Raw genomic sequence first — 15,529 nt, forward strand, 5'->3', positions numbered from 1 at the left:
CAGTTTACATTTCTAGACGCTATTTAAATCACTTTGTACTTAATGCAGCATCTCAAAAAATGTAAAAATGATTTAAAAAACATTAGGTTAAGGCTGGCGACCCTTGTAATGGCGATCCCTCGAAAGAATTTTGTTGTAAAAAGTTATAAAAACTTCACGCGCATCTGACTCGAAATTCAACTATGAGATTTTGATGGGTGAAATAAATGGGTGTCCTAAGCTTAAACTTGAAAAGATAGTTCACCTGTGATCTTTTTTCGTAAAGTTACGGGGGTTTAAAGTTTGTCATTTTGGCCAATTTGGGACAATTAACGCGCGATATGTTTCGCGCTAATAACACGGAATCGGAAATTTAATCCTTAGAAATCGATCCAAATTGGTTGAAAGAAGCTTATTTGCCATAATTGATTTGTTACAATGAGCAACATCTATTCTTTTGTTTTTATATGGCGTGTGGGGTGATGATTTCATAAAAAAATATATAAATTAAAAAAAAAAATCTTTTCACTCTATTTTTTTTTGCATTTATTTTTTCATGTTACTACTGTTCCATAAAACTTAAAAGGCAGTCGGAACATTCAGGGCTTCGCCTTGATACGAGCAGTCTTGTTTCCATTTGGATTGGAATGATTTTTGAGATAGTTTGCGTGATATAGTTTGCGTGATACTTTCTACATGTATATTTTGAACGACCACCTTAGTTTGAATTGTTTCAAATTGACCAGACAACCAGGATAAAATAGTGGTAAGAGCGCCTGGCAGGGCTTACGTATTTCCAGGGATTGAGGCTCATGAGAAATTTTTTTTTGAAACTGGTCTGAAAAAAAACAACCCCAAGCATATTTTCTTCTTTTTGTTCGAAATTCGCAAGTAAAAGTTTAGCTCAATGACATTACTCAGTCCAGAATATATGGGACTGATTATCCGTAAACAGGCTGCTCGCAGCTCATGCTAAATTCTCTGCGATTTGCAGAAAATAATTTTTTAGAAAAAGTGTAAACTGAAAATCAGTTTTTCTTTCTTATCATCTTATTATTTACAGCGCTTTAGAGCGCTAGCTAAGCGCTTAGGACCAAATCAACATATTTGCAGCCAAACTGAAAGCAAAAAAAAAAAATGGAAATAGCATTTAGTCTCACCTTAAACATACTATATCCTGCTGATTGTAAAACTTTTCAGACTTATTCCGTTTTTCAAATTTTTTCTAGAATTTTTTTCGTCTAAGTTGAATATTTTAAATTACTTTTTTGACCAAAAGAAACTGACGAGGAAGAAAACATAAGATACGTATTACACATCACAGAATTTGAGGATACTTGTCAAAACATTTGAAATTGCATTCACATTTGTACCAGAGGCAAAACAATTTAGGATATCTAAAATTGCCAACGGAAAAAGCCAAAATCCATTTTTTGAGGAATTTTTTTTTGAATAGGAAATAAGCTATGGTTTATGTTACGTTCAAGCATTTATTTCTGAGTCAATACGCTATTAATTAATTTCAAGAAACCATTAAAAGGATTTTAAAATGAAAATAAAATTATTTTCAAACATAGTTTATTTAATAAATTCTGGATCTACTTCACTTAAAGGATCTTGTTAATAATTTCCCACCAAATGTAAAAAGACTAGATTCGTTTAAAAATTCAAAAATTAGTAAATGAGCTAATAAATGATCATTTTGAGGGTTGATATTCGCATTATAGCGGGTGTGTGGATAGTGGATTGTTAACAAGATCCCATTTCATGTTTTCCTTCTTTCATGGATGGATAAAAATTACGTCCTGAGTGGAGCATGAAAATTGATTGGTTCAATTTTTTTCACAGAAGTAACTTTGTTATCTGCATCGTCTGTCTGGATTTTTCTTCTGGCCATGAAAATAGCCTTGGGTACAGAAACTGTCTGACAAGCTATGGATCGCATCAAAACTGGCTCTGGTCCAGCTACAGTGCTTCTCCGAGTTGCAGAGAGAACAGAGTCGCGTGGTCTTGTCTTGAACTCAGTAGCACTTGCACGTTTGGACCCAGGTAAGGGCACCAGACCCAAAACACCTCCTCTGTATCCGGCATACTGCTTCGAAGCTCTTGTTCCGAATACGTTGCTGGTGTCTGAAATACAAAAAAAATCGTTCTCTATGAGTTTTATCAATGTGTGAAAAACTAGAACTTCTAAACTCGGACGTCGCAAAACTCAAAAGTAGGCTAGTGTGTTGTGATCAATCTTACACTAGCAAACTTAGCAAGCGAATCGAAAACAGAAAACAACTTCTGACTTTTTTCGCCGAATTTTTGTACCGTATATGACAATCAACTCAAAGAATCACGTCAAAAACATTTTAAAACAAATAAAAACCAATTTTTGAGCAATGACGAGCTCAACGTGGTCGCTAAATTTACTAACAGTTTCGAATTAACTATATATATTTAGTGTTTGAAACAAATATAGATACTGCCGAAATTTGGTCATGTTGAGCTGTTCAACTCCCCGCTTATATAAAAAGAATTGTTTTTCCACATAGGTTTTTGATATTGTTCACGAGTTTTTTTGAACTGACTAGTTTCGATGGTGGTATGCGACTTGATAGTAGTATAAACAGTCGGCTTCTCCACTTGGAACTCCGCCGCCTGAGGCCCCACCCCCATGTTGGAGGCAGAGTTCAAAATACGCATCAGGTGGTGAATCAACACTTCCCTCTGGCCAGCCGAGGACGAGGAGGCTCCAGCTGATTCTTCATCTGGGTTGGAGTCCACTGTATTCGGTTCTCGTTTGGACGGGTCAGGCGGCAAACTCAGTTTGATTGCTTTGGCAGTATCTGACAAAAATTAAAAACTAGTTATATTCATGTCACATGTATCATATATTACCTTTAACAGTAGCAGCGTTAAGGGGGAGCGGGATTAGCGACCCCTTTCCTTGTCCGCCAAACACTGGTTGCCAAAGTTTCAGAGGATTTTTTTCTAGTACAATTTCATTGACCCCGATTTTGACCAACATCTAAATTTCTCTAAAGTAATAAGAGTTGAAGCCAAACCAGATAGATTCTAGCAATATCAATCATTGGGTATCTTTTAAAACTGAAGATCAAGAGCAAAACATCTATCTATAGTATCTTCTAATCGGGGCTGTGTATATTAGGCGAAAATTATATTAGGCGAAAATAAAAGTGTTAAATTTAGGCGAATTATTTGATAATAACTCTGTTTTTTTTTAAAGCAAAATCCCCTGAATTTTCCAGAAGACATTGACAAGAAGCGGTTAAAGACTACAAAGCCGTTTGTCGGTTCAAGGTCGCGATAACCGCCTCTAATTTTCGTAAAGAGTCCTCTGTTGGCAAGCTCGCAACATGTCACTATTTTAACGTTGATTTGCTGTTTGAATAATATTACGTGTATTTTGTATGTAGCAATGAAATGACATAAGTAATCACATACAGTTTCTGCAAAATCTACACTTTTTTTTATCAAAATTTTTGCCTAATTTTAAGACTTCTATTTTCGCCTAAAATAGTTTTCGCCTAAAATAGCCGCCACTTCTAATCAATCAGACCCAAACTGCATTCACTGCAAGACTTTCCTCAACTGAGAGTTACAGTCCTTAAGTATGTCTTTTTCAAACCATACAGTTTCAAACTCACCTCGACATGAAAGAAGATCTTCAAAAGTTATACAATTTAAACATTAATATAGCAATAACATGACAATTTTCTGGCATTTTTTGAGAAAACTTCTTTTTAATAATTATTATGATATTTTTGTTCTCAAAATTTGTGAATTTGAAGCACAAGCGGTTGGGTGGCCCCAACTTTGATGCAGTCAAGTTACTTTTCTGGGGGGTATCGGTTAAAAAATTTGGAGGTATCGGGTTAACGTTTTGGTGGGAATCGGGGTTTTCATTTTTTGAAAACTGTTCCCACTCAAAAAACCATGGAGATATGTCCCCGTGGAATGAATCAGGGAGTTTTAATGCTAAATTCAATAAACATGTCTTTGATGGTGACCCTAGTCGATCAAGGGAGGTTATCTTGCAAGATCTTGCAAGATGGAGGTTATCTTGCAAGATTTTGCAAGATGGAGGTTATCTTGCAAGAATCTTGGAAGAAGGTGGCTATCTTGCAAGAATCTTGCAAGATAACCATCCCAAAATTTCTGTCGAAAAAGACAAAAAATAACAGAAACTAGGTGTAAGATCAATACAAGTTGATTCTAGAACGAGAATCCAAAACTTTTTCGAGTTGATCTGAAAAAAGCTTACATTTTTTTCAAAATTGACAATTTGAATCGTTAAAAATTATGCAGAGAGTGCTCGCGATAAATCATATGTGTTCTGTTTTGCAGTGATTCAAATTTTCCCGAACTCAGAAAAAAACTTCAAATATTTTTGATATTTGTTTTGTTTTTCCAATCAAAAAAAAAATGATCAAGTTCTTATTAGCTTTTAATGAGCCAAAATTTTTGTCAGTTTAATAGTTTTTTAATTAAAAAAATATATTTTTTTTCCAAAAAAATTACCCAGTAGCATCAAGCAACATTACCCAGCTCAGAAAATTAACCAAATCAATTGGATGTAGTTCTTAAGCAGGGGTGCAGCAACGATTCTCCGCGAAGAGCTGAAACCTTGTTTGTTGATTGTTTCCCTTGTGGATAAATAGTCTTAAAATTGGAATCTTTCGTACCGAGTAGAAGAGCCTCCAGTTTCCTTCTAGTTCTCCCCTCCTGTCTATTAGTCTCCTGGATCTCTTCTATCCTCTCTCTCAGCTGCTCATTGACCTCCTCTGCCCTGTCATGTCTCTCTCTCACCCTCTCCATGCCCACTATGCTCTCTCTGTGCTCCTCTATGGCCAACTCTAGCTCCTTACTCTGTGCCTCGTACTCCTGCACCAAACCCTCCATTCCTGAAACAAAACGGACAGTAAAGTATCGGCGGTGAATCAATATAAATTATGTTCAGGCGGAAAATATACAAAGTTCACTATAAATGACAGTTTACTATATTTAGCACAACGTGGGAGATCGCCATTGAATCAACAGACCCGTTGTCAGGTGTCTATTGGTCTGTTTTTAAGTAGTTTCGTCTCCGCCTCTCAATCAATAGCTCGGATGCTCGAAACCCCACTATCAATTTAGTATACATTGAAACTTTTAGAAAAAACGCCTTTAGGAAAATTTGAAGACTGGTCGGTGAAAATGGATGTCATAAAATAAAACCAAAAGGGGCCCCATCGTTTTCCTAAAGGAACTTTTTCTAAAGGCGCCGATGTATACTAATATTGAAGAGGAGCGCGCGCCGAAAAAAAAAATTAACTATTCAGTTTCACCAAGTAGTTACCATCCAAAATATCTCAGTCGAAGCCTAGAAGTATTTATAACTCATACACGACTGCCCCCTCCACCCCCCCCCTAACACCGCCGCCCAAAGTAATACAAACAAACATGATTTGACATTTTTTGACACTTGTGTAGCAAGAGTTGTAAGGTTTTTGACAATGTACTTAGTCTTGATATATTTTGAGTCCTAATTTGCTTACATGTATTTCAAGCTGCACTTGAGATTTGAAAAAATCAACAAAACTCCAAAAATAGCAGGTTCCGAAATTAAAACGCTACATCTTCAAATAAGTGTAACCTTTGGTAAGTGGTGAGACGAAAATACTATACAGACGCGTTTAACTTTAGTGAGTAAGGCGTAATTGAAAAAAAAAACATATACAACAAAAAATAACATTTCTGAAAAAAATTTAAGAAATTTTTTTTTTGATTTTTTGATTTTTTTTGCTGAATTTTTTGCTTAATTTCTGCCTTAACTTCTGCTTAATTTTTTTTCCAGAATCTAATTTACATTAGAAGAAGCAGCAAATAAACCCTTCCAAACCTTACGATCTCACCACATGGCTACCCCCTTTGGTACTATTTTAAGGCATCCATTTTCGGCTGACCGACCCTAACGTTTTCTAAAGGCACCTTTGGCGTCTATATATACTATATTGGACAAGGGAGCAAGCTAATACGGTGTCAAAACTTTCCACAAAATTGCCTAAAAACAAGTTTTGCGGCCTGTTTTGTCAAAAAATTGCCAGCGGCGCACAACATTTTGTCAAGACAGGTTCTTTACAGCGATTTAGGAAAACTTTTTTAAAATAGCACTTATTTAAAATCTGCCCCCCGCCCTCGAAAAAAACCTGAATCTTCTCCTGGAAATAAGCATTGAAAGTTTCAGAAGAAGCCTTGAAAAGTTATTTCTCGTAACAGAAATTTCGTTTTCAAACTTGTGAAAGCAAGTTTTCTATGGTTGCATACCTTGTTTGTAAAGACTCTTGACCTAATTTTAAAAAGTGGATATGAAAATGGACTTAAGGTGTACATAATTAAATATTTGTGATATTAGGGCTACATAGAGGTCTACTTAAGAGAGTGCGAATTTATAAAAACCAAACAAAAGCAGTATCAGATTTTTGACAGCTACACTTGGTCTGCTTATTTGACAGTTGCTTTGGTAGGAAAATCTCGAAATTTTTTTGAAAGCCCTATTAAATAATCAATTTGTTAAAATGGGAGTTTCTTTGATTCAGTACTTTTATTGTAAGGCTAGTATTTCACTCAGAACTTTAAGGTGTTCATGGGTAGTTATATAGAATTTTTCATGTATAATTTAGATGGTAAAAAAATTGAAGGGCCTTGATATGTTACATTTGTTTAGTTGTTAAATTTTTCTTGACGCAACTTCTTATCCATACGGATATATATGATATCCAATAAAAAGAACAACAACTACTGAAACAGAATTATACTTCAGACTGACGAATAACAACTACTAAAACAAAATTATTTTTCAGACTGACGAATGATCAACACCTTCAGTTGAACCTATAAGAGTAATTATAAAAAAGCACCTATAAAACTGAATTCCATAAAATAGTCAAAACAGGTCTCTGTCTTTCAAATGTTTCGATGTCAGTTTCGATTGGACCTAAGCCTAACTGAATGAATTTTCTGAATGATTCGTTCTTCTCTTATTTTTCTCGTCAACGCATGGCTTATGTCTAGTTGCTTACCGATTATTATCACGCTATCTCGTGAGTAGTACATGGCGCAGCCAGCAGTTCAGAACAACTCACTAGGTACTTCACCATTTTGGAAAAATACCGTGGTTGAACCACCCACCGAGTGGGAAATAAGGAATCAACAAATATTTTTGAGAATTAACGCAAAAGCGGTATCATTCTCCAAAATGTATTACAAAATCTACCACCAGCGAGAAAACTACAGTAGCCGTTGTATGCGTATGCACTTCAAATTAACCGTGAAACAACACTCAAGCCAAGGACTGCAACCACAGAAACCAGGAACAAAAAGTATAATTGGAAAAGCAATGTATTCACATCGATAATTTTGGTCCAGCAGCATACCATGTGACGAGTCCCATAACAAAGTACGCAATTTTTATAGCTCTGCCTAGAAGCGAAACGCATATACGACTCAGTCAAAAAAACTAACCCAAAATGAAGATTCAGAAAACTACGACTAGAAAATTTTGGAGTCAGCTAACCACACAGTTGGTTAAACCGTGAAATGTCATTTTCGATTGATATGAAGCTTTTACTGGGAAATACAATTCAACAGAAACGCTGAAATTTTAGCACTGAGGTCTACCCGATCTATTGAAGAAAAGACACATTAAGTGCGTGGCTGGCCAGTACGGTGATCTAGAAGTAGAAATTATGAAGACCTTTTTACGGAGAACATATCCTAAGAAAATCAAACAGACCTTATGGCCAAAAATAAAACGCCAGAGCAGGCGTTCGACTATGGAATCAGGGAACAAGGACTAAAAAATCAGTTGCAGATAAGAAAATATAGACTAACGGTATCTGCAGGAGGACCAAGCTGAGAAGTGAACTCAAAATTAATTTGGTACTTTCAGAGACGCGGCGACTACAGAAACAATCAATTAAGTGGACGAGGACGAGCGTATTTCTTAAGATAAGGTTATCAAAGGACGACATCGGAACAAAAACAACTCTGCTTCAAGTGTGGAAATCCGTTCGGACACGGACACCAGCAGCAATTTCCAGCTTAAGACGAAATCAACAATTGGAGCACAAAACGCGGTCAATTTGCAAATCTGTGTAAATCCACAGACGTTAACGCAATACAGGATGAGCAAAATCAAGACCAACCGGTGCAGCAAAATAGACATAGCGGCATCGTTGTTTGTAAGGCTGTTTTTTAAAAAGATATTTAGGGTGTTCATGAGTAGTATGTAAGTGTTTTTTGGGGCCTAGGAAATTAGAAGATAAGCAAATTAGACGGATGATACAAAAACGAAAGTAGACGAAATGTACATTCTTACAGATCGCGCATTTTATACGAAAAAGCTATGAAAAGGAAAGGGCCAACAAAACTTTTTCTTAAGAGTCAAGTTTCATAAATACAAGAAGATCATAAATGTCAAAACCAACAAAACAATTGGTTTAAATTAACATAAAATTAAAAAATCCGAAAACTACCAGAGAGTTTTAAATTCACTAAAATTATGGATGATTGACTTGCAAAATTTTTGGTCACTGAAATTTAACTGTTGTCTGCAAACAATTTTATTTTCTCACGCAATTTGTCTGCAAACAATTTTAATCTCTCTCACGTTTGTCTATTTTCTCACAATTGCAGTTTCGCAAAATCGTCTAATTTCCCTATAAGTACCTCCGTCTAATTTGCTTATCGTCTTATTTCTCAACCCCCGTTTTAATAGATATGTACGTGTGTTTAGAGTGTTTACTTAGTGTGTTTAGTGTGTTTACGTTGATGCAAAATTTAAGGGCCTTATTGATATGTAAGAAATAATTTTGTCTGATTTTTGTTGTGAAGTTACTGTCGAAGTTCCTTTCGAAGGAACTACCAGGAGTTAGCATCTTGTCTTAGAAGCTTAAACTTCACTGAAAGACTTCCAGGAAAAAATTCAAGCCTGTTTTCAAAATAACTTTTTTGAAAAAACTTATGTTATTTTCTGTCTCCACAATGCTGTCTTAAGTTCAAATTCATTGAATATCAGTATTGTTGTTCTAAATTTTCATATTCTTGCTTGTGGCGCAGAAAAGAAGGCCAAATTATATCTTTTTAACTCCTGGCATTTTGAAAATGCCATTTTGGTTATTTTGGCAGTGCTCAAAATTTCAAGTATATATCATATTGCGTAGATGGGCCGTTACCTTGACCAAGCAATCAGTCCGAAGACACCATTTATATCTAGCTCGCCCCTTCTTCTCTCCCCCTCGCTTGTGTGACGCCACAACATTACCCCCCCCCCTTTTAACTGTATTGCTTGCCTTTACTCTTGTCGAGCATGACTCGAATTTGTTGGAGGTTCTTGTTGAACTTCTTGCTTAGTTCCTTCTCGTTGAATTCGAGCATCTCAGCCAAGAGTCTGTTCTGCTTGGCCCTGTACTTGTACGCGTCATTCTCCTCTATCAACGCCACAGTCCTTTCCGAGTACCTATACCACAGAAGAACGAAGATTTGATGAAAAGAAAGAAACAATATCTCGTGAGAAATAAGAAACCAAATATGTGCGATTTGATAGTTTATAGAAAAAGCTAGTCACAAAATTTACATCACCTTTTTTTGTAAATGGATGGAATGTTTGGAAAAGCGTATGCGTATTACATGACAAGCATTTTTCATAATATGGAATTGCATTTTTTTTTAGTTTTTTCATTGTATGGAATTGTATAATCCGGCACATTCGGATCATTTATTCACAAAGGAAAGGAGCAAAACAACACACGAGCTCCTCAGTTTTTTACGGAGAAGTTTCTCTATCCTACTCTGGTTAAAAATATTTTTGATAATTTTCTTGGCTAAGAATTGTTGCCTCGCATGAACGTGTTGTACTTGGTATTGTAAAATTAACAGAAGGTCTCAACAACAAAAAAATCAGCGAAAAAATTGAGCGATGAATCCATCGAATTTTCAAAATTTTACCAAAATGAAGGTGTTATGAAAGAGTTCAAGGCCAACGATATATGGCGTTATTGACGTAATAATGCTGGTGACGTTATTACACCAACATTTGTGAGGTAATACTGACTGCGACTGACCTCTGGAGACTCTTGTTGAGGGTGAGATTCTCTTTGAGTGCGCGTTTGTTGGTGTCATCCATCTGTTTGTCGGACACTTTCCTGAACTCAGTGGCCAGATTGGACACTTTGTCCGCCGCCTCCTTCCGCAGCCGGTCTTTGTCCACCACCATCTGGCGTTCCAGCTCATAAATCACCTAGAAGCAACACCTAAGACACTCTGAAAGGACACCGTTTCGATCGCACTTCGCCATCAAAGAAAAACCCACAAAAAATCTCTTTTATTTTGCAAAAGTCACGAAAAAAACTCCAGCATGATTGAATAACTGAATAATTATGAGTGTTTAACTAACTTATGGTTAAATCAACGGTGGCCGCTTTGAATTTCAAATTGTTGGCTTTAGAAAAAATAGGAGTCGATAAAATTTCCACCCACTCTTTGAGAGAACCCTTGATCGGCCCTATGTATTTGATATATACCTTCTGCTGTTCCTGCAGCTGTCGGTTCAGTTCCGCCTCTATCTTGTCGAACTTGGCCATCAGCTCAGCCCTCTGCACCTCGTACTCCTTCATGCTGCCCAGTTTGTTGCTCAAGTTCTCCCCCTCCGCACTCAAAACCACCTTAGTCTCGTGGTACTCCGTCTCTGAATGAACCAACTGTTGAACTTTTCAAGAGTAACAAAAACGCGCTCTTCTCAAATTTGAAAAACAGCTCAATACTGACGCTCAATACTGAAGTTTTGGTTTTTCTATTAGTTTTCTAAATAGCTTGAAAAAATTGTGAAATTTTGCTGGCACGGATCCACGGTTTTCCCGAAGCCCACCCTCTCAAATCAGCTGCTGCATGTTTGGATCTCACCATCAAATTCAGTTTTTACGGAGAAGAAATTTTCTTTTGTGATTTAAGGTATGTATGCATTTCTTTGCTATATAGTTTTTTTTATGATTTCTATTTTTTTGAATTACTTGTTAAAGTAGGGTTTGAAATTGAACTGTAGTTACCTAGTGACTGGAGCTGTGTCTCGTATGATTCCCTTTCCTGGTCTTTGACCTGTTGCAGTTCAAATAACCTCTTAGTCAGTTCCTGCAGCTCCGCACTCTTCTGCTGCAGCCTCTGGGCTAAATAGAAGTGAATGTCATCCTTCTCCACTCCCAACTGCTCCAGTCTCGTCACTTTTTCCCCGTTGTTCACTTCCAGAAGGTCACATGTTCTCTGATATTCAGCCGTCTGACGCTCAAGGTCAGATACCTACAAAATTGACTATTGTTAACTTACAACTTGATGGTAGACCTGAATTAATCAACCGCTGGGGGCTATTCCGATCCGCGAAGGACCGACCGCTTTGAGGTCGGGGACTTATAATCCAACCATTGCGACTCAAATTAGTCATTTTGCGATTTTGCGCGACCAAATGTTTGCGCGACTTTGATCGACCCAAAAGCAAGCATTTTGCTAATTCTTTTTAAGACAAAAGTAGGTATTTCTAGACTGTCGCGACCAATCTCGAGACCTTCGAACATTTTTGCGACATATTTTGAATATCAAATACAAATTAGGCTAATTAAGTTTTTTGCAATAAGATTCATTTCAAAAATAAGCAATAATCTGCAAAAAAAAATTCGCTAAATTTGCTAAAATCTGCTAAAATTAGCAATATTTTACTATAATTCCCAACCAATCATTGCTTTTCAAACTGTCCAATTTTATAGCTTTTTTTATTTTTTGAATACTGATTTCTGATTGGCTGGCGATTTTTTTGCCCATTCGGCTTTTCTCTCATGGAAATTCCACCCTGAGGGGTTACAAGGTTAAGTACGAAGACCAAATAAGTTTCTCATGGCTTGGTTATTGTCCGCATGCCATTTTTCAGAACAATCGGACGATGGAGATAATATTTTTACTTGTAAAAATTCGCAGGGAGGGGGTAGGAAAGAGTCGCAATCGATTAATTTATAGCCTAGTACTAAAAGTCTTTCTATAACCTATCAGGCAAATTCAAAAATTAAACGGCTCTTTTCCAGTTTCCCCCGCCCCTTTCAAAATACCGAGTTTTATGTTTGTTTTACGTGTTATTACGGCTAAATGCGTGATGTTACGCTGTAGACTTAAAATAGAGAAAGATAGGTAGAGTGAAAGAGTTAAAAATGCTAAAAGTAAGCAAATGACATGACTAACCTGTGCCTACATCGAAATGTAATTTGATAAGATTACCTTCCGATACAACTTTTTTAAGGAATGTAAAACATCAAAACTTTTTGATACCAGCTTTCTGAAAAAAAAATACTCCTGCAGTTTTTCTCGACCCTGAGTCATTTTCTGAAACTTTTTTTTGAAATCTGAACTATGACTGAAAACTTGGTGATACCAGCGTTCTAAAATTGAAATACTCAAACCAGTTTCTCTTGAGATCGAGTATTTTTTTTTTGATCGAATCACATTAGAAATCGTTTTAAATTGCATTTTGGAAACCGTACTTTAGCAGAAATTAAAGGAGGTACTGGTTAAAAGAATAATTTTTAGAAAAATATACATAATGTGGCTCTTTCCCCCCACCTGCAATTTTTTACATGTAAATTTGTTGACCACATTGTCCGATTGCTATGAAATATTACATATAGTCTAATAAGGCCACGACAAACATATTTGGTCTTCATACTCAACGTCGTAAAATCACTCGTTACACTAATATATTGAAGGTCGTGTGAGGTGGGGGGAAAAAGGAAAAAGAGCCCATAATGTAAGTTTGTGTGCAAACTTTGTCTCTATATTCTTTTGGGCTCTTTTTCATTCCCCCCCCCCCACCTCACTCAAACATGAATTTTATGGTCTAACGAGCGGTCTTACAAGGTTAATTATGGAGACCAAATATGTTTGTCATGGCCTAATTAGTCTACATGCCAATTTTCATGACAATTGGATAAAGTGAAAGGAAACTTCAAATATAAAAATTTGCAGGTGGGGGGGAAAAGGAAAAAGAGCCTTCTTTTGAGGTAAATTATCTGAGATGTTTTTGGCTTGGAAAGGTAAAAAAATATCTTCATTTTTGAGTGCAAAAGTGGACTTGCCTGTTTCATCCAGAACTCCTTGCTGTTCACGTCCAGCTCCTTGTCCTTGTTATGGTCGCTGATGGCACTGCGGATACTCTTGGCACTGGCCTTCCCACTTTTCTTCCCCTTCCCCCCTCCTTTTTTACCCCCTCCCTTCTTCTTACCCATATCTCCCACCACACGTCAATTAATATAGTTATAATCAGGTATAATCACTGAAGAATAACTAAGATATAAATGGCCACTGATCGGAATGGCAAGTCTATGACTTTCCGCTTCAATTTGAATAGTTAGTCTAAATCGATTCTATTTCTATTTTCTATCCGTTTTGGCCATTCAAATGTGACTTAAATTTATGTGTTATCAGAAACATGTACATTGTATAGTCTTCAATAACTAACAGTGAGCGACTAAAAAGTGTATGGATATTTTGATTGAGAAAATATCTTTCAAAAACGCACGTGCATGCGTTTAGATTTGTGAAACAGGTGAATTTATTCTACTTTTTGGTTTGATGATACAGTCCATGATCAAAAAAAGATATGCTCAAACGCAGGCAAATTAATATTTTTCTCGGGTTACCTTTCTTACGGTTTTTTGTCCGGACTTGGAAAATTGCATCAGCGTATGCCTGTCTGCGACAAAGCCACTATTTTCACGTTTTATTTTGTCAGATTTTGCTGACTTAATCACGCTGACATTTTAATCAAAATTTAAGGCTCTTTTACCACCCCCATTGACGGATCAATTGAGCAATCTCAAACCCCCCCCCCCCCCCTCCCCTCCCGTAATAACCAATTGAGCCTTTTTTGCAAGTTTTTTTTTGCAAATTTTTGTTTGGGCGACCATTGCCTCATCGAGGTATGCGACTTACCAGAGTTGATGCTCAAGCCTTCTATCTGAATATCAAACACTGCTCTCGGCAGCATCCTAATATTGTAAGCAATACATTTCTCCTCCTTTGAGGACAGAAAAATGTCGCTTCATATGCCTCAGTTTATTGATTCTTTTTTACTCTGATTGTAATTTTCGAGCTTTGAAAATTTGGCGATCCGCATTCATTTGGGAATCTGTTTTATGATTTCATATCATTCAAACTATTTTCAAGTGGTATACACATGTCTCAAGTACCTATTGAGCTTTATCCCACCAAGCGAGAATGGGGGAGATTGCTCAATCGATCCCCATTGACTTTTAAACTTGAAACACTATTTTGACGCTGTCACAACGCAATGGCACTTCTAATGGTGAAGAAGCTAACTATTGAGAACATATTTTACATCCATACATCGTAACATCACAGTGCTTTTTTTCCTTTCGAGTTTATAGACCATAAAATTCATGTTTGAGTGAGGTGAGGGGGGAAGGAAAAAGAGCCCATCACAGATTTAGCAATTTCAACGCGCAAAGCAACTATTAAAAAAGAATATCTGAAATCTGGAGGAAAGCGGGTAAGATCCGAATCTAGAACATCAATAGTCAATTAGCATTTAGAAAATTAGAAACCCGTAATTTAGTAAAAATCAAGAGAAAAAATTGAAAAAGAGTCGAGTGGCTCTTCTCTGCTCCTCTCACATTTGAATTTCATATTTAAAAAAAAAATTAATTTAATGTGGTTGGTAACTCTTTTAATTTAATTTTAATTTTAAACTGCTTATTAATTTAATGTGGAGCAAGTCAACGCTTTCTTCCACGGGCGTAGTGAACAAACTATCGAACAACAGTGTTCTAAACACAATTTTTCAGCAAACTTTATAACAAAAATTCACGCATTTAGCCGTAAAACCATGAGCAAGTACATGAAATTATGAAAAGTTACATTGTTGACCGAAATTAAACAAGACTGCTCATATATCAGGATAAAGCCCTGAATGTTTCAACTGCCCCTTAGCTGATCCCGAAAAGTTTCGCCGAAAAAACTTTTTGATCAACTTCAATTTTTGAACGGCCAATATCAGATTTCCAGTGCTAAAATTAGGGTCAACTTAAAACGGCCAATTAATTTGCCTCAATTCAGTTTGGACCAATTTTGAGTGCGAAAAAATTTGCTTTATTAATTCGGGCGTTGAAATTATTAATTAATAACCAAGCACTTCCAAGAGCATATAAATTTGTGACAAGCATACTCGCGTGTCAATCCGAAGATTTCTAGATCGATACCTATACGCAGTCAACGTATACAAAACTGTTCTGAATAAAAACAATCCACCCCAAACATAAATTTTCTTCACTTTCTCCGAAAGTCAGAACCAAAAGGTCCCGAGTCTATGAAGGTTGAGATAACGTTTCCTGCGTACTTAAAAACTCGAAAAGTTCTTAAGCTTTTAACTTTTTGATCTGGTGCACTTCAACTAATTTTCCATAACTTCTTTTGCCAAGTAAAAATTCCATAAAAAAGTTCCAATTATGCG

General features: G+C 36.4%; 1 protein-coding gene across 1 annotated transcript; it reads right to left on the reverse strand.

Moving 5' to 3' along the window:
* Positions 1 to 1,668: 1,668 nt before the first annotated feature.
* Positions 1,669 to 13,557, reverse strand: LOC134846418 (cilia- and flagella-associated protein 157-like). The gene is made up of 8 exons (XM_063863766.1): positions 13,137 to 13,557; positions 11,073 to 11,319; positions 10,551 to 10,714; positions 10,092 to 10,267; positions 9,321 to 9,487; positions 4,674 to 4,892; positions 2,556 to 2,813; positions 1,669 to 2,109 (listed from the first exon to the last, which is right to left on the reverse strand). Exons 1-8 carry the CDS (start codon positions 13,284 to 13,286, stop codon positions 1,778 to 1,780), a joined length of 1,713 nt encoding a protein of 570 aa, XP_063719836.1. The 5' UTR covers positions 13,287 to 13,557; the 3' UTR covers positions 1,669 to 1,777.
* Between the last annotated feature and the right edge of the window lie 1,972 nt (positions 13,558 to 15,529).

Source organism: Symsagittifera roscoffensis, chromosome 5, assembly GCF_963678635.1.
Source record: "Symsagittifera roscoffensis chromosome 5, txSymRosc1.1, whole genome shotgun sequence".
Classification (NCBI taxonomy): Eukaryota; Metazoa; Xenacoelomorpha; order Acoela; family Convolutidae; genus Symsagittifera; species Symsagittifera roscoffensis.

Coding starts and splice junctions, on each gene's coding strand:
- LOC134846418 (XM_063863766.1), bottom strand. CDS start 13,286: ATGGGTAAGAAGAAGGGAGGGGGTAAAAAAGGAGGGGGGAAGGGGAAG. Junction 10,715..11,072: donor GACACAGCTCCAGTCACTAG/GTAACTACAGTT, acceptor TGGTTCATTCAG/AGACGGAGTACCACGAGACT. Junction 2,814..4,673: donor ACTGGAGGCTCTTCTACTCG/GTACGAAAGATT, acceptor AATTTTTGTCAG/ATACTGCCAAAGCAATCAAA.